At 47.5% G+C, this 25,388-nt stretch overlaps 1 protein-coding gene and 4 pseudogenes across 1 annotated transcript; 3 read left to right on the plus strand and 2 right to left on the minus strand.

Annotated features, from left to right (window-relative positions):
- Window positions 1-5,993: 5,993 nt before the first annotated feature.
- Window positions 5,994-6,901, minus strand: LOC142840593 (inhibitor of growth protein 1 pseudogene; annotated as a pseudogene).
- A 756-nt stretch (window positions 6,902-7,657) lies between these two features.
- LOC142840603 (WD repeat-containing protein 70-like) lies at window positions 7,658-9,807 on the plus strand. The gene is given in 4 exon segments (XM_075957093.1): window positions 7,658-8,546; window positions 8,549-8,644; window positions 8,647-9,177; window positions 9,365-9,807. Coding segments are annotated over 4 exon segments (1,959 nt in total).
- A 2,400-nt stretch (window positions 9,808-12,207) lies between these two features.
- Window positions 12,208-14,175, plus strand: LOC142852179 (SNW domain-containing protein 1 pseudogene; annotated as a pseudogene).
- Window positions 14,176-17,238: 3,063 nt separating this feature from the next.
- Window positions 17,239-20,072, minus strand: LOC142852193 (inhibitor of growth protein 1 pseudogene; annotated as a pseudogene).
- LOC142852182 (WD repeat-containing protein 70 pseudogene) lies at window positions 19,902-21,866 on the plus strand (annotated as a pseudogene).
- The last annotated feature ends 3,522 nt before the right edge of the window (window positions 21,867-25,388 follow it).

Raw genomic sequence — 25,388 nt, forward strand, 5'->3', positions numbered from 1 at the left:
AATCACAGCAGTAGGGAGGCAGAGGCAGGTGGATTTCTGCGAGTTTGAGCCAATTCCAGGACAGCTAGAGTTACATGGTGAGATTCTGCCTCAAACAAACAGCAGAATCCTCCTGTCTCAGCCTTCTGAGTGCGAGCATTATAGGCACGCTACTGCCCTACCCAGCATTAATTTCATGTTTTATTTTTGTGACACAGGGAGTCAAAACCAGGCGCTTGCACTGACTGAGGATTTAGTAGATCTTGGCACAAATATCAAAGGACAAATTCTTCAGCAGAGTCCATCAAGGGACTGTGCTCAAACGGCTTAATTTTCTGGGAGGAAGACAAGGAATTATTGAGGCAGAGCCTGCTGTGAGAACCAAGATGGAGCAGTCAGCTGGGCCTGTGACTGAAACCCAGGTCCCTGGAGAGGAGACTAGAAGGACACTGAGGTGGGCCAGGCACAATTCTGGGGGCGTCAGGCTCACATGTAGGAAAGGTGAGCGAAAATATCAAAGTACTGAAACTGACAGATGCTGCGGTCAGCCCTGGGTGGGAAGAGAGACTGAACCTCGATTAGAGTCAGGTGACTACCACACCGGGCCTGAAAGTAATTAGTAAAGGACCACTAATTCCTAGGATTAGGGAGAGACCTAACCTAGGGTCCCTGGCTGTGGCGAGCTTGTTAGCCTTGCCTGTGTTTGCTGGTTGTGTTGGACACAGAAGGAGCAGTGTTCGAGATGATAGAGCAGAGTCAATCTGTGCTTTGTGCTCACGTCCCCAGTCCTCCCTCAACTGGGGCGATCCCCCTTTACAGGTCAACAGACAAAAAGCTGGAGCTGTGTGAGGCTGGGGTGGTGATGCAGCCTGAAATCCCAGGATGTAGGAGACTGGGGCAGGAGGCTTGTGGGATTGAAGCCAGCCTTGATGACACAGCAACAGCCAGTCTCACAAAATAAACAGGGGAAGCTGTTGAGAGGACTCCACGGAGTGTCTGCCTCAAGATCTAAGGATCCGAGTTCAGTCCCCAGAACCCACAGAAAGGTGAGCGAAAGGCTGGAGAGACAACTCAGTAATTAGGTGTCCTTACTGCCCTTCCATAGGACACCAGTTCAATTCCCAGCACCTTTACTGGGTGGCTTCTAAACCACCTATAACTCCAGCTACAGGGGATTTGTAGAAGCCTCTCCTGGCTTCCTCGAACACTCATTTGCACGTGGCATACACTAACACATGCATATACATATTCATAAATAAATCTCTTTTTTTGAGACGGGTTTTTCTGTGTAGCCTTGGTTATCCTGGAACTCACTCTGTAGACCAGGTTGGCCCTGAACTCTCAAAGATCCATCTTCCTCTGCCTCCTGAGTGCTGGGATTAAAAGCAGGTGCCACCACCAAATAAATAAATCTTTAAAAATAAATAAAAGGCAGGAGAGATGGCTTGGTAGTTATACTCTTTGACAGTCTTACAGAGGAACTGGGTTCCATTCCCAGCACCCACATGGCAGTCCACAACTATCTGTAACTCCAGATGGTCGAGAGCTACCATGTGGTTGCTGGGAACAGAACCCGAACTCAGGAACTCTAGAAGAGCAGCCAGTGCCCTTAACCTCTGAGCCACATCTCCAGCCCAAGAACCGAGTTTCTATTCCCAAGACCCACATGGAGGCTCACAACTAACTGGAGGTATGAAGAAGGCACTGAATCCCTTGAGACAAGGGTTACAGACAAAGGCACCAGGCACATATGTAATGCTTAGAAATATACAAAAATGGGGCTGGAGAACTGGCTCAGTGGTTAAGAGCACTGCCTACTCTCCCAGAGGTCCTGAGTTCAATTCCCAGCAACCGCATAGTGGCTCAACCCTCTGGAATGAGATCTGGGGCCCTCTTCTGGTGCAGGTATACACGCAGACAGAACACTGTGTATTACATAATAAAAAAATAAATCTTTAAAAATAAGAAAGGAATATATGCCAGCAAAACATTCATACACATAGTGGAAGCATTTTAAATTATTCTAACAAAATGAATAAAATATCAATCAAAAAATTTTAAAGGCAGGGGCGAAGGTTGCCACTCAGTGGTAGAGCTCCTGTCTAGAATTCCCCAGTGAAGGATTTTAAGAGAGTCACCCTCATGGTGTCTCTTCACAGCAATAGAAACCCTAAGACACCAGGGAAGCATTCTGCTACTAAACTACTGCTCCAGCCCAAGCCACCATTTGAGCTCCTCCCTTCAGTGTGACCCTCCACCAGCTGCTGTATTAGAGCATCTTCCTCTAGGTCTATGTCTAATAACTTCAGTCAGCCAACAAACATGCATTTGACCATTAAAGCTGATTGACATTTCAGGTAGGTAGAAAAGACGAGGTGCTGCTTGTCCTGGTGGTACAAGCCTGGAGTCCTTGAACAGGGAGATAAAAACAAAAGATCGGAAAGTCAAGGTTGTCCTCAGTTGTGCAAAATCAAGGCCAGCTGGGCTAAAGTTTCTATCGCAAACAAAAAACAAAAAGGAAAGGCTGCCTTTATCTGAGACTAGGAATGCAGCTCCACAGGAGAGCACTTGCTTAGCCTGTGTAAAGCACTGGATTCAACCCCCAGTCTTGTAAAACTTTGAGACAATTCTGAAGCCATTTCTGACAATTCTGAATCCTTTCAGCCTCAGTGCCATTGTGCTTCCCCTCCTCCCCTGGAACCAAGGACCTAACAGCTACACATGCACGTACGTTTTTCAGAAATTGGGGCAAGATAACCTTTAAGACGTTAATTCAGTTCCTGAACAGTTACCCATACACATGTGCTTTGATTCAGTAACCTGGGAAATGGGGTCAAAAATGACCTCTTACCTCATCTGATCTAGCAACAGCTCTCCAGCCAATTATTGGTAAAAGCCCTTTTGAATAAGCCAATCATAATAGAGTGAAAGAACAAACCCCTTGCTTCTGTGGCCTTCTCCTTTAAAAGTAGCCTGTACCAGCTATTCGAGGTCTCTTGACTTCCCGAATGCTGAGGGACCCTGTCATGACAGAATTAATAAAATCCTCATGCTTTTGCATCAGCAATGGTGTGAGGGGTGGTCTCTAGGGGCAATTCCTCCTCGGTGTTTGGACTGTAGACTCCAACAGTCTCACAAAAATAAAGACTGGGCAAAGTGGGTAGTGAGTTGGCTAGAGTGGAGGAAACAGTTCTTCTTGCTGGAGGTGGAAGAGAGGAGTAAAAACTGACCAGGGAGAGTAAAAACTCAAGAGATGCAGAGACAGCTCTTCCTGATTCCTGAGACAAAAGGAAATCCCAGCTACCCCTTCTGAGGCCATCAACTACCAAAGGATCTCCTCTCAGATCCCACAACTCTATATTCCCAAAATGCTACTCCATACACCTTGGTGACCACCCAGAACTACAGTTATTTTGACAACCTCATTGGGGCATATTTTTTTTTCTGCTTTGACCTTACTAGCTACAGGGTTTTTAAGGTTTGTTTTCTTTGATGTGCATCTATCTGAATATATGGCACATGTGCACAGGTGTCTATGGAGGCCAGAGGAGGACATCAGATCTGGACCTGAAGGTTCAAGTGGATCCCAGCAACTATACTGTGAGCCACCTGATGTGGGTGATGAATCTGAAATCAGGGCCTACGGAAAAACAAGTGCTCCTGTCTATTTCTCTAGCCCCTGTAGATTCATGCATACCAGTGTTTTGATTCCACATTTAAGTATGTGCATGTGTGTGCATTCCTGCTACCCATGGGGGTCAGAAGGGCTTATCAGATCCCCTGCAACTGGAGCTATAGATGGTTAAGAAAACGGTGGGAACTAGGAATTGAGCCCCTAGTCTTCTACAAGAGCAACAAGCACTCTTTATTGCTGAGGCATTTTTGGGGTTTGGTTGTTGTTGTTTTGAAAACAAAGTCTTGGGACTGGAGAGATGGCTCAGTGGTTAAGAGCACTGGCTGCTCTTCCAGAGGACCCGGGTTCAAGTCCCAGCACCCACATAGCCTGTCATACCTGTCTGTAACTCCAGTTCCAGGTGATGCAACACCTTTACACAGACATACATGCAGGCAAAACACCAATGTAAATAAAATAAAAATAAATAAATTATAAAAAAGAAAGAAAGACAACAGGGTCTCTTAAGGAAGCCCTAGCTATCTTAGAATTCACTCTGTAGTCCAGGATGGCCTCAAACTCAGGTCTGCCTGCCTCTCCCTCCCAAGTGTTGGGATTAAGGTGTGAGCCACAACCACAACCACAACCTTGGTTTGTTTTTTAATAGTCATTCATGAGCTGGAGAGATGGCTCAGCAGTTAAGAGCATTTCCTGTTCTTCCATAGGTCCTGAGCTCAATTCCCAGCAACCACATGATGGCTCACAACCATCTGTAATGAGGTCTGGTGCCCTCTTCTGGCCTACAAGCATACATGCAGACAGAATATTGCATACATAATAAATAAATATTTTAAAAAATAGTCATTCATATCCTAGAAAGAGCTCCAGCTTTCTATAAACCTAAGGATAACCTTGAACTCCTATTCCTCCTGTCTCTCCCTCCACGTGTTGAGATGAGATACCTGAGCCACCCCTCCTGGGGCTTTGGACAGGTAGCCTTCTGTCTGCTGACCTGAAGCACAGAGCAAGCAGTTCCCTTTTCACCCTTACCCCATGGCAATCAGATCCCTGGAGCCAGTGCTAGAAAATTCCATACCCTACAGAAGTCAGTCTGACCGCACAGTGATGGCACATGCCTTTAACCCCAGCAATCCGGAGGCCTCCACCTGAAGGCAGTCAGACCTTGATCTACAAAGCAAATGACAGGCTAGCCAAGTATAGAAAGTGAAATCCTGTCTGAAACACAAAACAAAGCAAAAGGCCCTGCTTAACTATAGCACAGGCCTATCACCCCAGCACTCCAGAGAAGGAGGCAGGGGATCACTGCAAGTCTGGGGTCAGCTAAAGGGACATAGAGAGATCGAGAGATTGCCTCAAAACAAATATTAACAATGAGAGCGGCATTTCACTTGTATTTTAATAAAGAAAACTTGCTTGAAGATCAGAGAGTAAAACAGCCTCACTGCTCAGCCTTAAAGACCAGGCAATGGTAACATACCCCCCCCCCTTTTTTTTTTGAGACAGGGTTTCTTTGTAGCTTTGGTGCCTGTTCTGGAACTAGATCTTTGTGTGTGTGTGTGTGTGTGTGTGTGTGTGTGTGTGTGTGTGTGTGTGTGTGTTCCAACGAGTCTTTATTTATAGAAACTCAAATCTGAATTCGTAGGACTTTCATGTATCGTGAAATGAGATCTCTCAAAGCACTTAGAAACACAGAGCCCATTCTTAGCTCACAGGCCATACACAACACATGGTGGGGCTGACCTCTAGCACACAGTCACGTCCTAACCTCGGCTCTGGCTCTAAGTAGTTTTGACCTTGATTTGCTGGCACGGGCGTAATGTCTACTTCCTTCTTATGTGACCTCAGTAATATACAATTTGCTTAAGGCTTTGTCTAAACTGCTGGTGTATAATTTTTTTTTTTTTTTGGTTTTTCGAGTCAGGGTTTCTCTCTGGTTTTGTAGCCTGTCCTAGAACTAGCTCTTGTAGACCAGGCTGGTCTCAAACTAACAGAGATCTGCCTGCCTCTGCCTCCCAAGTGCTGGGATTAAAGGCGTGCGCCGTCACCACCCGGCTTGGTGTAAGCTGAAACAAACCCTTTCCTTCCCATCTGCTTCTGGTTACAGTGTTTTATCACAGCAATAAAATTGGTGTATATTACTTCCAGTCACTCCCCAACCCCCAAAATCAGTCTGACATTTGCTGCCACGTTTAATTGGAACCTCTCTTTGTAGTTTCTAAACTGCTGATCTGCAGCCCCAGTCTGGTTACGGGTACACCATGAAGACACAGGCTGTCTCCGCCGTCCCGAGGAGAGCACCCCCCAGCCCCTCTAAAAACACCCATCTGACCGTCCTCGGACTTCCTCAAAGGCAGCGACACAAACACACCCGCGGGTCTGTTCTCACGTGTGAATGTCCACAAACTACCTGTTGTAAGCCCTTTCTTACTTGGATTTCTCCAGGGCTTTGTCCATTGTTTTCTCGTTTCCCCCCCCCCCCCGACATTTGGGGCAGTACCACTTGCCCTTTGGTTTATGGTTGAGTCCCACGCAGGAGAAGTGGAACCACTCGATGGGGCACTCGTCGTTGTCACAGCCGATCATCTCTCCATAGGAGACCTGATTGCACAGACAGTACGTGGGCTCCTTGGGGTCGATGGGGAGGTCTGCGGGAGAGGCTTCCCTCTCTGCTTTGGCCTTGGAGCGTTTCTTCTTCTTTGAGGTTTTTGCTTTCTTCTCCTTGGGCGTTCCTGAGGTGATGTCATCATGGTCGTGATTATTAGATGCATTCTCTCGATTCTCGTTGTTTCGCTGCCTCCGGGACCGCTTCTTATTCGGCTTGTCTGCCTGAGCGATGGTCTCACTCTTTGACTTGTCCTGGCCGGCCTTGCCGCTGCTGCCAGTGCTGTCGCTGATGTCCTGGTGGGCTTCGAAGAGCTCCACATGACGACTGTCCAGCTGCCTGGTGCGGTTCTCCACCAGCTCCACCATCTCACTGACGATCTGGATCTTCTCATCGCCCAGCTTCTGGCTGCGGATCAAGGCCCTCTGGATGCAGTGCAGCACCCGCCTCTTCTGGGTGCCGTCCGTCTCCCGCTTGAACTTCTCATAGTAGTCATCCAGCTCCTTCAGGATCTCTTGGTATTTGGCGTCGATCTCCCGCATCAGCGAGACCTTCCTCTGCAGGTCGAAAGGCAGTGACTCGACAGAGTCCAGGTAATCCTCCACATAGTTCACCAGGTGGATCTGCTCCCCGTTGGCAGGACTCAACATGGTTCACCCCGGAGGTTCCCTGCGACTCGGCGGCTTTCTGCTTCCTACACCCCTCCGCCCCCAAAACAGCACTGCAAAATGCAAAAGCTCTCACCCTCCGCGCTCTGGGGCTGAGGGACCCGGCGCCTGCAGGCCCAGGCCACGGCCGGTTGAGGCTCTGGAACTAGCTCTTGTAGACCAGGCTGGCCTATGAACTCACAGAGATCTGCCTGCCTCTGCCTCCCGAGTGCTGGGATTGAAGGCTTGTGCCACCCAACTTCCGGCTGGTGACACACACCTTTAATCCCAGTAGTTACACTAGTTGCTATAGATATCGGGTGGGGCACGTCTTTAATCTCAGTCTTAGAGAGGATTATGAAAGGGGAGGAGGCAGCTCTCAGACATAGCCATATTCTGAGATTCCTGGTGGAAGGATCGCCATTTCAGACTGAGTTAAGGTAAGAGCCAGTGGCTGACTGTTTTGCTTTTCAGACCTTCAGCTTAAACCCCAATTTCTGTGTGAGTTTCTGGCATGCTGCCTCCCAGCACTTGCGAGGCTGAGACAGACCATTGAGTTCAAGGCCAACTAGGCTACAGAATTACAGGTGATGAAACCAAGTCAGGTCTCCTAGCACACACTATATCCCAGTATTTAGGGAGTGGAGGTGGGGGATGATTTTGAGTTTGGGCTTCTTGGAATCTTGTCTCAATTTCGTCCCTCTCCTCCTAGACAAAGGCAATCAGGTCAGTCTTGCCGGGAGTGGCACACTGCTTGCATTGGTGATTCGGCAGAGGCTGTGAGATTGGTCAGCCATGGAGCACTCAGGACCCATCGAAGTGACAGGCACAGACACGGCGGGACCCCACCCTCAGCTGGCCATCACCATGGGCTTCACAGCCTTTGGGAAGAAAGCTCGCACATTTGACTTGGAGGCCATGTTTGAGCAAACTCGAAGGACAGCTGTGGAAAGAAGCTGGAAAACACTGGAAGCAAGAGAAAAAGAGGAAGAAATGAACAGAGAAAAACAATTAAGAAAACAAATTGAAGATGTCGAACCGGCACCATCCAGCTCAAGGGCAGTCAGAGAGAACTCAAAGCCATCGTCCAGGGACACGAGCAGCAGAGAAGGTGAAGACAGTTCTGATTCATCTGATGATGAGTTCTTTGGCCCTCCTCTACCCCCTAAAACGGTAGGAGGACCAGTTTGTACTGGATATGAAGATATTCTTGGTCCTTTAGCTCTGCCTCTTGGTGAAGAAGGGGAAGAAGATGATGATGACTCAGAGGATGAAGGAGAAGAGGAAAACCCTGTCCTGAGGATTCCTGACTCGCACGAGATAACACTGCAGCATGGGACTAAAACAGTTTCTGCTTTGGGTTTGGATCCCTCGGGGGCCCGTTTGGTCACTGGAGGCTATGACTACGGTGTTAAATTTTGGGATTTTGCTGGAATGGATGCTTCTCTCAACGCATTTCGATCCCTCCAGCCTTGTGAGTGCCATCAGATCAAGGCATTACAATACAGCAACCCCGGAGACATGATTCTTGTCATATCAGGAAGCTCACAGGCCAAGGTGATTGACAGAGATGGTCTTGAAGTCATGGAATGTATAAAAGGAGACCAGTATACTGTCGACATGGCCAACACCAAGGGTCACACGGCGATGCTTCATACTGGCTCATGGCATCCTAGAATAAGAGGGAGTTTATGACCTGCTCAAACGATGCGACTGTAAGACTCTGTGATATCGAAAATCCAAAGAAGCAAAAGAGTGTTTTTAAGCCTCGGACAATGCAGGGGAAAAGGTCATCCCCACTACCTGTACATACAGTAGAGACGGGAACCTGGTGGCAGCCGCCTGCCAGAACGGAAGCATACAGATCTGGGATCGAAATCTGACAGTTCACCCCGAATTCCACTATAAACAGGCTCATGACCCTGGCACACATACTTCTTGTGTGGTTTTCTCCCACGATGGTAATGTCCTTGCCTCCCGCGGAGGTGACGATACATTAAAATTATGGGACATCAGACAATTTAATAAGCCATTGTTTTCAGCCTCAGACCTCCCCACCTTCTTCCCAATGACGGACTGCTGTTTCAGCCCCGACGACAAACTCATAGTCACCGGGACCTCTGTTCAACGGGGATGTGGCAATGGCACACTTGTATTCTTCGAGCGCAGGACTTTCCAAAGAGTGTACGAGACCGATGTCACAGATGCCAGCATTGTCCGCTGCCTCTGGCATCCAAAGCTGAACCAGATCATGGTTGGAACTGGAAACGGATTGGCCAAAGTGTATTACGACCCCGACAAAAGTCAGAGGGGAGGGGCTGGAGAGATGGCTCAGCGGTTAAGAGCACTGACTGCTCTTCCAGAGGACCCGGGTTCAATTCCCAGCACCCATATGGCAGCTCACAACTGTCTGAAAATGCTGTTCCATGAGATCTGACACCTTCAGACCAACAAACATAATAAAGGTAAATAAATAAATTAAAAAAAAAAGTCAGAGGGGAACAAAAATATGTGTGGTTAAATCCCAACAAAAGGCAAAACAAGCTGAGTGCCTAACCCAGGACTACATCATTACCCCTCATGCCTTGCCCATGTTCTGTGAGCCCCGCCAACAATGGACGAGGAAACAGCTGGAGAAGGACAGACTGGACCCCCTGAAGTCACACAAGCCAGAACCTCCTGTAGCAGGCCCAGGTCGTGGTGGCCGAGTTGGAGCCCACGGGGGCACCCTGTCATCCTACATTGTGAAACACATTGCCTTGGACAAGACCGACGACAGGAATCCCCGGGAAGCCATTCTGCGTCACGCCAAAGCAGCAGAAGAGAACCCATATTGGGTTTCGCCGGCGTATTCCAAAACTCAGCCCCAAACCGTGTTTGCCCAAGTGGATTCCGATGATGAAGACTGGAAGCATGAACCAGAGTCGAAGAAACGTAAGATTTGACTGTCATATCAGAGCTTTGTGCGCGGAGCCCGAGGCAGGTTGCAGTGTTCCCCACCCCAGAGCTTATCAAATAAAAAAATCTTAAAAAAAAAAGGCAGTCAGCTCCTCAGTGCACACCTAGTATCAGACTCTCCTCAGCAGGTACCATTTACAATAAACATTTACCATTTACACATCCTGGGAATGCTTGCTTGGCCCATGGGAAGTTAAGGAATCCAGCCTAGGAAGGCACATAGGCAAGGCTCATTGCCACCTGCCCTCTGCTGGCCAGTAAAGATGAGAGCTGGGCTGGAGAGAGAGCTCAGTTCTTAGGAGCATTTGGGTACAATTCCCAGCACTCACATGGCAGGTCACAACTGTTCATAACCACAGTTCCAGGGGCTGGAACCACCTTTTATGATGTACATACAAGAAAAACACCCACACATAAAAATTAATTGAAAAAATATAAAGGTGGTGGATTCAACACCCTTAAACAGACGTATATGTAGGCAAAACACCAATGTACATAAAATAAATATAAATAAGTTATGAAAAAAAGGAAGAAAACAGGCTCTCTCAGGGAGCCCTGGCTATCTTGGAACTCACTCTGTATCCCATGCTGGCCTCGAACTCAGATCTCCCTGCGTTTGCCTTTCAAGTGCTGGAATTAAAAGGTGTGAGCCACAAACACAACACTGCTTAATTTTATCATTTTTAAAGATATATATTAATTATGTATACATGCCATAAGAGGGCACCAGATTTTTTTACAGATGGTTGTGAGCCGTCAATTGAACACAGAACCGCTGGAAGAACAGTCAGTGCTCTTAACCTCTGAGCCATCTGTCCAGCCCCCTGGTTGTCAGGAGCCATTTCAGGCTTCTCTTTTCTCACAGGGCATTGAAGTAAAAACCTTGAAACAGAAAACTTGAAGTTAACTAAAACAGTGTGTGCTAATCTTAGAGACTCAAGGTCTGGAAAGCACCACAGATTGCCCCCATTATTCCTTGCTTCTCCCTAGCAGCAGGTGTTCTAGCCACTGATCTTGCAACTACCCCGCTTAGCTGCTGAGTCTCTCCTTCCCTTCCTCCTTCCCCAGTTCCCACTGCCCAAGTTGCTCACTGAGAAGTATATAAGACAAAAAGCTTGCTTCAATAAACGGAGACCTTGACAAATTGAGAACAGAATCCTGTTTGGTTTGCTTGGTCTTCTTTCCCCTCTCTCTCCCATGTTCTTTCAGATAGTGCCCTTCAGACACTGGAATAATTGGACCGGCTGGGCAGGTTACACCTGGTTTGTCTTTAATAGTCATTCATATCCTAAAAAGAGCTCCAGCTTTCTACAAACCTAAGGATAACCTTCAACTCCTAATCCTCCTGTCTCCACCTCTCAGTGTTGAGATGAGATCCCTGAGCCACCCCTCCTGGGACTTTGGACAGGTAGCTTTCTGTCTGCTGACCTGAAGAACAGAGCAAGCAGTTCCCTTTTCACCCTTACCCCATGGCAATCAGATCCCTGGAGCCAGTGCTAGAAAATTCCATACCCTACAAAAGTCAGTCTGACTGGGCAGTGATGACACAGGCCTTTAATCCCAGGAATCCGGAGGCCTATACCTGAAGACAGTCAGACCTTGATCTACAAAGCAAATGACAGGCTAGCCAAGTATAGAGAGTGAAATCCTGTCTGAAAAACAAAACAAAGCAAAAGGCCCTGCATAACTATAGCACAGGCCTATCACCCCAGCACTCCAGAGAAGGAGGCAGGGGGATCACTGCAAGTCTGGGGTCAGCTAAAGGGACACAGAGAGATTACCTCAAAACAAATATTAACAATGATAGCATTTCACTTCTATTTTAATAGAAAACTTGCTTGAAGATCAGAGAGTAAAACAGCCTCACTGCTCAGCCTTAAAGACCAGGCAATGGTAACACAACTTTTTTTTTTTTTGACTAGGTTTCTCTGTAACTTTGGTGCCTGTTCTGGAACCAGGTCTTGTAGACCAGGCTGGCCTATGAACTCACAGAGATCTGCCTGCCTCTGCCTCCCGAGTTCTGGGATTGAAGGCTTGTGCCACCCAAATGCCCGGCTGGTAACACACACCTTTAATCCCAGTAGTTACACTAGTTGCTATAGAAACTGGGTGGGGCACGCCTTTAATCTCAGTTTTAGAGAGGATTATAAAAGGAGAGGGGCAGCTCTCAGAGACAGTCCAATTCTGAGATTCTTGGAGGAAGGATCGCCATTTCAGACTGAGGTAAAGGTAAGAGCCAGTTGTTAGGAATATTCCTTAATATTACGTCTTGACTACACAAAAATTCCCAATCAAGCCAAATTAAGAAATATCCAGGTTTAATTGGAGATCTGTGCTCTCCAAGACCCGGCCCGAGACAAAGCTGTGGCTTGTGCTGGAAGAAGCAGAAGAAAATGGCGCTCACCAGCTTTTTACCTGTGCCCACTCAGCTGTCTCAGGACCAACTTGAAGCTGAAGAAAGAGCAAGATCTCAGAGATCGCGGCAGACCTCTTTGGTCTCTTCACGCAGGAAGCCTCCCCCATACGGGTACCGAAAAGGCTGGATTCCGCACTTGTTAGAGGATTTTGGAGATGGAGGTGCTTTCCCAGAAATCCATGTGGCCCAGTATCCCCTGGACATGGGGCGAAAGAAAAAAATGTCGAATGCACTGGCCATACAGGTGGATCCTGAAGGGAAAATCAAATACGATGCAATCGCTCGACAGGGGCAGTCCAAAGACAAGGTCATTTACAGCAAATACACTGACCTGGTTCCAAAGGAGGTTATGAATGCAGATGACCCAGACCTGCAAAGGCCTGATGAAGAAGCTATTAAGGAGATAACAGAGAAGACAAGAGTAGCCCTGGAGAAGTCCATATTGCAGAAGGTTGCTGCAGCCATGCCAGTTCGTGCAGCTGACAAGTTGGCTCCTGCTCAGTATATCCGCTATACACCATCTCAACAAGGTGTAGCATTCAACTCTGGAGCTAAACAGAGAGTTATTCGGATGGTAGAAATGCAGAAAGACCCGATGGAGCCACCAAGATTCAAGATTAATAAGAAAATTCCTCGGGGACCACCGTCTCCTCCTGCACCTGTGATGCATTCTCCTAGTCGGAAGATGACTGTAAAGGAACAGCAGGAGTGGAAGATCCCCCCGTGTATTTCCAACTGGAAGAACGCAAAGGGTTATACAATTCCTCTGGAGAAGCGGCTGGCTGCTGATGGAAGAGGACTTCAGACCGTGCACATAAATGAAAATTTTGCCAAACTGGCTGAAGCTCTATACATCGCTGATCGGAAGGCTCGTGACGCTGTGGAAATGCGAGCCCAAGTGGAGAGAAAGATGGCTCAGAAAGAAAAGGAGAAGCATGAAGAGAAACTTAGAGATATGGCCAAGAAAGCCAGAGAGAGGAGAGCTGGGATCAAAACCCACGTGGAAAAGGAGGATGGAGAAGCACGCGAAAGGGATGAAATCCGTCGTGACAGGCAAAAAGAGAGACAGCATGACCGGAACCTTTCCAGGGCAGCCCCTGATAAGAGGTCAAAACTACAGAGAAACGAGAATCGAGATATCAGTGAAGTCATTGCTCTTGGTGTGCCCAACCCTCGAACTTCCGATGAAGTTCAGTATGACCAGAGGCTCTTCAACCAAACCAAGGGTATGGACAGTGGATTTGCAGGTGGAGAAGATGAAGTTTATAATGTTTATGATCGGGCCTGGAGAGGTGGTAAAGATATGGCTCAAAGCATCTACAGGCCTAGTAAAAATCTGGACAAGGATATGTATGGTGATGACCTAGAAACCAGGATAAAGACAAACAGATTTGTTCCTGATAAGGCGTTTTCTGGTTCAGACCGTAGACAGAGAAACCGAGAGGGACCGGTTCAGTTTGAGGAAGATCCTTTTGGTTTGGACAAATTTTTAGAAGAAGCCAAACAGCATAGTGGTTCTAAAAGACCTTCTGATAGCAGTCACCCTAAGGAGCAAGAGCACGAAGGCAAGAAGCGCAGGAAGGAGTAGATAGGATCCTCTCCTGAAAGCCAGTGGGCTCTGTTCAGACCCTGAAGATGCAGATCATTGGGAAACCCTTTGTAAACCATCAGGATAAAAACCAAATCTGGGCGGCAGAGCCCTGCACTACTTTTTATTCCAGGAGATGGGGGGAGGGGTGGATATTCTACTTTGGATTAGTTTTTTTTTTTTAAAGAATGGGTTATGTTTGTGCTTCTCGCATCGTGCAGCACTTATAGGAAATACTGCCTGCCCCACAGAGAATTAAGACCACTTCTTGTATGTGACATTTTAATATTTTGTGTAAGAACTTTCTGAATAAAATTACCCCAAAACAGTGAGTTGGATAATGTCCACATACTGGAAAAACAAAAAAGAATGTTGCTCTACTGGAGGGGTTGGAAGTGTAGGCTTGAGGACAGTGACTCTGGTAGCTTGTTGCTGTGATAAACTAGCTAAAAAGGACGGGGTGAGAGCACAGAGGCCAGAAAAACATGGCAAAAAAACAAAACAAAACATATATATGTAAGTTTTGTTCAACTGTATCAGGCAGACTCAATTTAAAAGATTTTTGTAAGAGGCTTATAGGGGCAACAACAGACCTGGCTGTGAAGTGTAAGTGCCCATTTTAGAGTCTATGCCCACCTATATGACCTAAGCCCACCTTAGTGGGTCCATCAAGATGGCTCTTAGGTCCAAAGGGACAGCGGAGATTGAATGCTCAGCGTCCTGGTACACACAGCTCTCCGCCTCAGCCAAGCCCGATCCCACAGGATTGACCGCAACCCGACTTGAATTCCCAGCGTGAGCTGACGACTTCATTGGGAATCCGAAAATGACAAAAATAAGTACGAGTGGGTCACCCAAAACCTTATAGCACAGACAAGAAAAGGGACTCATCAAGACGCAGCCACTGTACCCCAGAAGCTGGTTTTAAGCATGGCATAGAGAGCTCAAACTGAAGACTAGGGTCCTTTCAACACAAAGCCTGCCACGTAGAAAGGACCTGCCCTAGCTCGGCAGAACCTCCAATGTTAGGATTATTTCTTAATATTAGCTCCCCGACGACACAAAAATTCCCAATCAAGCCAAATCAAAACAAGCCAGATTAAGAAATATCCAGGTTTAATGGGAGATCTGCGCTTTCAGGTGGCCCAGAGGGGGATACCGGGAAGCGCAGGAGGGGTTCAGGACCTGGCCTGTTGGGATTTGAGGTCCAAACCAGGCCTGGGGGCTGGGATAGATGCAAGGAACTGGGACCTACACTCCCAACCTAACACAAGTGGCTGACTGTTTTGCTTTCCAGACCTTCAGGATGATCCCCAATTTCTGTCTGAGTTTTTATTTTATTTGTTTTTTATCAGGCTTGTTTTCCCTGTAGTTTTAAAGCCTGTCCTGGAACTCGCTCTTATAGACCAGGCTGACTTCAAAGATCTTCATGATCTTGAGTGCTAGGATTAAAAATATATCCCTCCAGGGGGCTGGAGAGATGGCTCAGAGGTTAAGAGCATTGCCTGCTCTTCCAAAGGTCCTGAGTTCAATTCCCAGCAACCACATGGTGGCTCACAACCATCTATAATGAGATCTGGTGCCCTCTTCTGGCATGCAGGCAGGTATGGAAGGAATGTTGTATACATAATAAATAAATAAATATTTAAAAAAAAAATATATCCCTCCACACATGGTTTTAAATTAGTTCATATGTTTGTGGTGGGCTATATTATACCCATGGCTGCTGTGGGGCCCATGTAGATCACTGCCCACACAACTTCGGGAGAAATACACAGAGACAGAGACAATCAAGCCTTGCATACTGCCTCCCAGCACTTGCGAGGCTGAGACAGACCATTGAGTTCAAGGCCAGCGAGGCTACAGATTTCCAGGTCACTAAACCAGGTCAGGTCTCCTAGCACACACTCTGGAAGAGTGGGCAATGCTCTTAAACTCTGAGCCATCTCTCCAGCCCCTGTGGTTTGTTTTGGTTTTTTTTTTGTTTGTTTGTTTGTTTGTTTTGGTTTTTCGAGACAGGGTTTCTCTGTGACTTTTGAGTCTGTCTTGGAACTAGCTCTTGAGGAACAGGCTGGTCTCGAACTCACAGAGATCCGCCTGTCTCTGCCTCCCGAGTCCTGGGATTAAAGGCGTGCGCCACCATCGCCTGGCTGTGGTTTGTTTTTTAATAGTCATTCCTGCTTTTCCAAAGGTCCTGAGTTCAATTCCTAGCAACCACATGGCAGCTCACAACCATCTGTAATGGGGTCTGGTGCCCTCTTCTGGCCCACAAGCATACATGCAGACAGAATATTGCATACATAATAAATAAATAAATGTTTTAAAATAGTCATTCATATCCTAAAAAGAGCTCCAGCTTTCTATAAACCTAAGGATAACCTTGAACTCCTAATCCTGTCTTTACCTCCAAGTGTTGACTTGAGATACCTGAGCCACCCCTCCTGGGACTTTGGACAGGAAGCTTTCTGTCTGCTGACCTGAAGAACAGAGCAAACAGTTCCCTTTTCACCCTTACCCCATGGCAATCAGATCCCTGGAGCCAGTGCTAGAAAATTCCATAGCCTACAGAAGTCAGTCTGACCGCACAGTGATGGCACATGCCTTTAATCCCAGCAATCCGGAGGCCTACACCTGAAGGCAGTCAGACCTTAATCTACAAAGCAAATGACAGGCTAGCCAAGTATAGAGAGTGAAATCCTGTCTGAAAATCAAAACAAAGCAAAAGGCTCTGCATAACTATAGCACAGGCCTATCACCCCAGCACTCCAGAGAAGGAGGCAGGGGGATCACTGCAAGTCTGGGGTCAGCTAAAGGGACATAGAGAGATCGAGAGATTGCCTCAAAACAAATATTAACAATGATAGCGGCATTTCACTTCTATTTTAATAAAGAAAATTTGATTGAAGATCAGAGAGTAAAACAGCCTCAGTGGTCAGCCTTAAAGACCAGGCAATGGTAACACACCTTTTTTTTTTTTTTTTTTTTTTTTTGAGACAGGGTTTCTTTGTAGCTTTGGTGCCTGTTCTGGAACTGGCTTTTGTGTGTGTGTGTGTGTGTTTGTGTGTGTTCCAATGAGTCTTTATTTATAGACACTCAACTCTGAATTCATAGGACTTTCATGTATCGTGAAATGAGATTTCTCAAAGCACTTAGAAACACAGAGCCCATTCTTAGCTCACAGGCCATACACAACACATGGTGGGGCTGACCTCTAGCACACAGTCACGTCCTAACCTCGGCTCTAAGTAGTTTTGACATTGATTTGCTGGCATGGACATAATGTCTACTTCCTTCTTATGTGACATCAGTAATATACAATTTGCGTACGGCTTTGTCTAAACTGCTGCTGTATAAATTTTTAAGACAAAAAACTTTAAAATTATTTATATGTTAAAATTAAATGCTAAAGAAACGAACTGGTCAAGTTTCATTTATTTCTTGACACAACATCTATACAGCTCACACACGCAGCAGGACGCGCACCTTGGCTTCACAACAGCACCAGGCTGCACTTCCGGTTATAATACAGCAGGGGCGGGGTGGCTGGGAAATGTACATTTATACACTTCATAAGTTAGAGGAAGCTACACTATGACCTAGGGTAGCAAAGGCAAGACTTGGACCCACTGCCTGGACCTATGACCTATTAAAATGTACCCAGTCATTAGAAATGGCCAGTTGGGGAATAGGCCATGTATAAAATGTCATGTAAAATTTACTCATTTACCCCTTTAAAAATAATATTTAGACTTTAAACCTTTGACCAGCTTGTCATGTGGATATACACTGTGGTACCGAGAAGCACTCTTGCTGCACTTCAGCAACCTGGTGAATTTTGGTTTTTTTTTTTGTAAACCATAACATTTTTGTTAAAAACAGCCAAATTAAATCTCTTCCTTATACATCTGTTATATTACTTCCAAGTCACTCCCCAACCCCCAAAACCAGTCTGACATTTGCTGCCATGTTTAATTGGAACCTCTCTTTGTAGTTTCTAAACTGCTGATCTGCAGCCCCAGTCTGGTTACGGGTACACCATGAAGACACAGGCTATCTCCGCCGTCCCGAGGAGAGGACCCCCCAGCCCCTCTAAAAACACCCATCTGACTGTCCTCGGACTTCCTCAAAGGCAGCGACACAAACACACCCGCGGGTCTGTTCTCACGTGTGAATGTCCACAAACTACCTGTTGTAAGCCCTTTCTTTCTTGGACTTCTCCAGGGCTTTGTCCATTGTTTTCTCGTTTTCCCCCCGACATTTGGGGCAGTACCACTTGCCCTTTGGTTTATGGTTGAGTCCCACGCAGGAGAAGTGGAACCACTCGATGGGGCACTCGTCGTTGTCACAGCCGATCATCTCTCCATAGGAGACCTGATTGCACAGACAGTACGTGGGCTCCTTGGGGTCGATGGGGAGGTCTGCGGGAGAGGCTTCCCTCTCTGCTTTGGCCTTGGAGCGTTTCTTCTTCTTTGAGGTTTTTGCTTTCTTCTCCTTGGGCGTTCCTGGGGTGATGTCATCATGGTCGTGATTATTAGATGCATTCTCTCGATTCTCGTTGTTTCGCTGCCTCCGGGACCGCTTCTTATTCGGCTTGTCTGCCTGAGCGATGGTCTCACTCTTTGACTTGTCCTGGCCGGCCTTGCCGCTGCTGCCAGTGCTGTCGCTGATGTCCTGGTGGGCTTCGAAGAGCTCCACATGACGACTGTCCAGCTGCCTGGTGCGGTTCTCCACCAGCTCCACCATCTCACTGACGATCTGGATCTTCTCATCGCCCAGCTTCTGGCTGCGGATCAAGGCCCTCTGGATGCAGTGCAGCACCCGCCTCTTCTGGGTGCCGTCCGTCTCCCGCTTGAACTTCTCATAGTAGTCATCCAGCTCCTTCAGGATCTCTTGGTATTTGGCGTCGATCTCCCGCATCAGCGAGACCTTCCTCTGCAGGTCGAAAGGCAGTGACTCGACAGAATCCAGGTAATCCTCCACATAGTTCACCAGGTGGATCTGCTCCCCGTTAGCAGGACTCATCATGGTTCACAACGGAGGTCCCCGGCGACTTGGCGGCTTTCTGTTTCCTCCAACCCCCCCCCCGCCCCCCACAAACAGCACTGCAAAATGCAAAAGCTCTCGCCCTTTTTCACTCTGGGGCTGAGCCACGGTGCCTGCAGGCGCGGTCCGGGCAGCGGAGGCTCTGGAACTAGCTCTTGTAGACCAGGCTGGCCTATGAACTCACAGAGATCTGCCTGCCTCTGCCTCCCGAGTGCTGGGATTGAAGGCTTGTGCCACCCAACTTCCGGCTGGTAACACACACCTTTAATCCCAGTAGTTACACTAGTTGCTATAGAAACCGGGTGGGGCACGTCTTTAATCTCAGTCTTAGAGAGGATTATAAAAGGGGAGGAGGCTGCTCTCAGACATAGCCATATCCTGAGATTCCTGGTGGAAGGATCGCCATTTCAGACTGAGTTAAGGTAAGAGCCAGTGGCTGACTGTTTTGCTTTTCAGACCTTCAGCTTAAACCCCAATTTCTGTCTCAGTTTTTTTTTTCCAGGCTGGGTGTCCCTGTAGTTTTAAAGCCTGTACTGGAACTAGCTTTTATAGACCAGGCTGACTTCCAATTAAAGATCTTCCTGACTCTTGAGTGCTGGGATTATAAATGTATACCTCAATGCATGGTATTAAATTAGATCATGTGTTTGTGGTGGGCATTTTTATACCCATGGCTACTGTGGGGCCCATGTAGGTTGCTGCCCACCCAAGTTCGGGAGAAATACACAGAGACACAGACAATCAAGCCTTGCATGCTGCCTCCCAGCACTTGTGAGGCTGAGACAGACCATTGAGTTCAAGGCCAACTAGGCTACAGAATTCCAGGTCACTAAACCAAGTCAAATCTCCTAGCACACACTATATCCCAGTATTTAGGGAGTGGAGGTGGGGGATGATTTTGAGTTTGGGCTTCTTGGAATCTTGTCTCAATTTCGTCTCTCTCCTCTTTGACAAAGGCAATCAGGTCAGTCTTGCCGGGAGTGGCACACTGCTTGCATTGGTGATTCGGCAGAGGCTGTGGGGATCGGTCAGCCATGGAGCATTCAGGACCCATCGAAGTGACAGGCACAGACACGGCGGGACCCCACCCTCAGCTGGCCATCACCATGGGCTTCACAGCCTTTGGGAAGAAAGCTCGCACATTTGACTTGGAGGCCATGTTTGAGCAAACTCAAAGGACAGCTGTGGAAAGAAGCTGGAAAACACTGGAAGCAAGAGAAAAAGAGGAAGAAATGAACAGAGAAAAACAATTAAGAAAACAAATTGAAGATGTCGAACCGGCACCATCCAGCTCAAGGGCAGTCAGAGAGAACTCAAAGCCATCGTCCAGGGACACGAGCAGCAGAGAAGGTGAAGACAGTTCTGATTCATCTGATGATGAGTTCTTTGGCCCTCCTCTACCCCCTAAAACGGTAGGAGGACCAGTTTGTACTGGATATGAAGATATCCTTGGTCCTTTAGCTCCGCCTCTTGGTGAAGAAGGGGAAGAAGATGATGATGACTCAGAGGATGAAGGAGAAGAGGAAAACCCTGTCCTGAGGATTCCTGACTCGCACCGGATAACACTGCAGCATGGCACTAAAACAGTTTCTGCTTTGGGTTTGGATCCCTCGGGGGCCCGTTTGGTCACTGGAGGATATGACTACGGTGTTAAATTTTGGGATTTTGCTGGAATGGATGCTTCTCTCAAGGCATTTCGATCCCTCCAGCCTTGTGAGTGCCATCAGATCAAGGCATTACAATACAGCAACACAGGAGACATGATTCTTGTCATATCAGGAAGCTCACAGGCCAAGGTGATTGACAGAGATGGTCTTGAAGTCATGGAATGTATAAAAGGAGACCAGTATACTGTCGACATGGCCAACACCAAGGGTCACACGGCGATGCTTCATACTGGCTCATGGCATCCTAGAATAAGAGGAGAGTTTATGACCTGCTCAAACGATGCGACTGTAAGACTCTGGGATGTCGAAAATCCAAAGAAGCAAAAGAGTGTTTTTAAGCCTCGGACGATGCAGGGGAAAAAGGTCATCCCCACTACCTGTACATACAGTAGAGACGGGAACCTGGTGGTAGCCGCCTGCCAGAACGGAAGCATACAGATATGGGATCGAAACCTGACAGTTCACCCCGAATTCCACTATAAACAGGCTCATGACCCTGGCACACATACTTCTTGTGTGGTTTTCTCCCACGATGGTAATGTCCTTGCCTCCCGCGGATGTGACGATACGTTAAAATTATGGGACATCAGACAATTTAATAAGCCGTTGTTTTCAGCCTTAGACCTCCCCAACTTGTTCCCAATGACGGACTGCTGTTTCAGCCCCGATGACAAACTCATAGTCACCGGGACCTCTGTTCAACGGGGATGTGGCAATGGCACACTTGTATTCTTCGAGCGCAGGACTCTCCAAAGGGTGTACGAGACCGATGTCACAGATGCCAGCGTTGTCCGCTGCCTCTGGCATCCAAAGCTGAACCAGATCATGGTTGGAACTGGAAACGGATTGGCCAAAGTGTATTACAACCCCGACAAAAGTCAGAGGGGAGCAAAATTATGTGTGGTTAAATCCCAACGCAAGGCAAAACATGCTGAGAGCCTAACCCAGGACTACATCATTACCCCTCATGCCTTGCCCATGTTCTGTGAGCCCCGCCAACAATGGACGAGGAAACAGCTGGAGAAGGACAGACTGGACCCCCTGAAGTCACACAAGCCAGAACCTCCTGTAGCAGGCCCAGGTCGTGGTGGCCGAGTTGGAGCCCACGGGGGCACCCTGTCATCCTACATTGTGAAACACATTGCCTTGGACAAGACCGACGACAGGAATCCCCGGGAAGCCATTCTGCGTCACGCCAAAGCGGCAGAAGAGAACCCATATTGGGTTTTGCCGGCGTATTCCAAAACTCAGCCCAAAACCGTGTTTGCCCAAGTGGATTCCGATGATGAAGACGGGAAGCATGAACCAGAGTCGAAGAAACGTAAGATTTGACTGTCGTATCAGAGTTGTGTGCGCGGAGCCCGAGGCAGGTTACAGTGTTTCCCCTCCCCAGTGCTTATCAAATAAAAACATTTTAAAAAAAGATATCCAATCAGTTCCTTAGTGCACACCTGGCAGCAGACTCTCCTCAGCAGGTACCATTTACAATAACCCCAGCGGCAAGCCATTTCCTCATCAGAGCAACAATGGTTGTTCTACATGCAGGCGGTCTCATCCAACCCAGGGAGGGAGCAACCCATCCCACACTGACCTGGTGTAGCCGCATTCAATGGGCACCTCCGCTTGGTTAGTCCTCAGGATGGACAGGCCGCCCACAGGGCGGGGATCGTGCATCAGGAAGGTTTTGTATACCAGGGCATTTTCTGTCACCTGAGGCAAAGTTGTAAGGTTTTTTTTGAGACAGTATTTCTGTGTAGCCCTGGCTGTTGTGGAGCTCGCTCTGTTAACCAGGCTGGCCTCAAACTCAAGAGATCTGCTGCCTGCCTCTGCCTCCAGAGTGCTGGGGTTAAAGGTGTGTGCCGCCACCGCCCGGCTGCAAAATTGTAATGTTAACCAGATCCAAACCATACACCCTGGGAATGCTTGCTTGGCCCTTGGCCTATGGGAAGTTAAGGAATCCAGCCTAGGAAGTCACACAGACAAAGCTCAGTTTGACCTGCCCTCTGCTGGCCTATAAAAAAGAGAGCTGGGCTGGAGAGAAGAGCTTAGTCCCTAATTAGAAGCATTTGGGTTCAATTCCCAGCACTCACATCGCAGGTCACAACTGTCCATAACCCCAGTTCCAGGGGCTGGAACCACCCTTTATGATGTACATACAAGCAAAACACCCACACATAAAAATTAAATGAAAAAAATTGTAAAGGTGGTGGCTCAAGCCTTTAATCCCAGCACTTGGAAGGCAGAGGCAGGTGGATCTCTATGAGTTCCAGGCCATCTGGGCTACAGAGCTAGTTGCAAGACAGGCTCTAAAGCTACAGAAGAAACCCTGTCTCAAATACCAAAGCTGTGAGAACCAAGATGGAACAGTCAGGTGGGCCTGTGACTAAAACCCAGGTCCCTGGAGAGGAGACTAGAAGGACACTGAGTTGAGCCAGTTACAATCCTGGGGGCGTCAGGCTCACATGTTGGACATGGTGAGCGAAAATATCCAAGTACTGAAACTGACAGATGCTGCGGTCAGCCCTGGGTGGGAGGAGAGACTGAACATCGATTAGAGTCAGGTGACTACCACACCGGGCCTGACAGTAATTAGTAAAGGACCACTAATTCCTAGGATTAGGGAGAGACCTAACCTTGGTTCCCTGGCCATGGCGAGCTTGTTAGCCTTGCCTGTGTTTGCTGGTTGTGTTGGACACAGAAGGAGCAGTGTTCGAGATGGAAGAGCAGAGTCAATCTGTGCTTTGTGCTCACGTCCCTAGTCCTCCCTCAACTGGGGCGATCCTCCCTTACAGGTCAGCAGACAAAAAGCTGGAGCTGTGTGAGGCTGGGGTGGTGACACAGCCTGAAATCCCAGGATGTAGGAGACTGGGGCAGGAGGCTTGTGGGATTGAAGCCAGCCTTGATGACACAGCAACAGCCAGTCTCACAAATTAAACAGAGGGAGCTGTTGAGAGGACTCTGCAGCTCAGAGTGTCTGCCTCAAGGTCTAAGGATGTGAGTTCAGTCCCCAGAACCCACAAAAGTCTGGAGAGACAACTCAGTAATTAGGTTTACTTATTGCCCTTCCAGAGGACACCAGATCAATTCCCAGCACCTATACCGGGTGGCTACTAAACCACCTATAACTCCAGCTACAGGGGATTTGTAGAAGCCTCTCCTGGCTTCCTCAAACACTCATTTGCACGTGGCATACACTAACACATGCATATACATATTCATAAATAAATCTCTCTCTTGGCCGGGCGGTGGTGGCGCACGCCTTTAATCCCAGCACTCGGGAGGCAGAGGCAGGCGGATCTCTGTGAGTTCGAGACCAGCCTGGTCTACAAGAGCTAGTTCCAGGACAGGCTCCAAAACCACAGAGAAACCCTGTCTCGAAAAAACAAAAAAAAAACAAAAAAAAAAAATAAATCTCTCTCTTTTTTGAGAAAGGGTTTTTCTGTTTAGCCTTGGCTATCCTGGAACTCACTCTGTAGACCAGGTTGGCCCTGAACTCACAAAGATCCACGTATTGCTGCTCCTGAGTGCTGGGATTAAAGGCATGTGCCATCACCACATAAATAAATCTTTAGAAAAATAAATAAAAGGCAGGAGAGATGGCTCAGTAGTTAGAACATTTGACAGGCCTACAGAGGACCTGGGTTCAGTTCCCAGCACCTACATGGAGGCTCACAACTAACTGTGTGTAACTCCATTCTCAAGGGGTCAAATGCCTTCTTCTCACTTCCAAAAGCTCCAGGCACAAATGTGATGTTCAGAAATATATGCAAGTTTGACTGTAGAAATGGCTCCGAGGTTAAGAGCACTGCCTACTCTTCCAGATATCCTGAGTTCAATTCCCAGCAACCGTGGCTCACAACACTCTGGAATGAGATCTGGTGTCCTCTTCTGGTGCAGGCATACTTGCAGACAGAACACTGCATACTACATAATAAATAAATAAATGTCATATTACCGAAAAAATAAGAAAAAAAGAAATATAAGCAAGGAAAACATTCATACACATAAAGGAAAATTTTTAAATTATTCCAACAAATGAATAAAATATTAATCAAAAATTTTTAAAGACAGTGGTAGAGCTCCAGCCTAGAAGTATCCAGTGAAGGACTGGGGGCATGGTTCAGTGATAGAGTACTTGCTTAGCATGTGCAATGCCTTGGGTTCCATCCACAGCAGGACCATAAATAGATAAATAAATAGACAGATAACTAATACAAAAAATGAAAAAAGTTAGCTCTTTTCTAAGTCATTGTCTTGAGATGTTAAAAATGAATTTTGGCTTTTTCTCCTTGATCCCTTGACCTAAACCTAGAGCCATGCTTTCTGCATTCTGGGTTCTTCTAGAACACCACCAGAACACATCAGAATGGAGGCCAGTGGTGCTCCACCGCTAAAATGATTCCATCTAGTAAGTAATGAAAGATTTGCATGCAAACGAAGCATTTGGTAGATCTCTGAGGTCGAGGCCAGCCTGGTCTACAAAGTGAGTTCTACGACAGCCAGGACTACACAGGGAAACCCTGCCTGGAAACCACCCCCCACCAAAAAAATAAGAAAGAAAGAGAGAGAGAGAGAGAGAGAGAGAAGGAAGAAAAGAAAGAGAGAGAGAGAGAAGCATTTGACCAGCTCTTTGTACTCTAAGGAAACTTGTTTTGTGGGCTGGTGTGATGGCTCAGTTGGGTAAAGGAACTTGCCACCAAGTCCGATGACCTACACTGTGGAAGAAAGAACTGACTCATGCAAGGTGTCCGCTGACCGCCACATTCACGGACTGGCACATGTGCACCTACACATGTTCACACACGTAAACGAGTGTCATAGAATCTGTGTCTGCGTTTAAAACAGGGTCTCACT

Source organism: Microtus pennsylvanicus, chromosome 1 (assembly GCF_037038515.1).
Source record: "Microtus pennsylvanicus isolate mMicPen1 chromosome 1, mMicPen1.hap1, whole genome shotgun sequence".
NCBI classification, from domain to species: Eukaryota; Metazoa; Chordata; class Mammalia; order Rodentia; family Cricetidae; genus Microtus; species Microtus pennsylvanicus.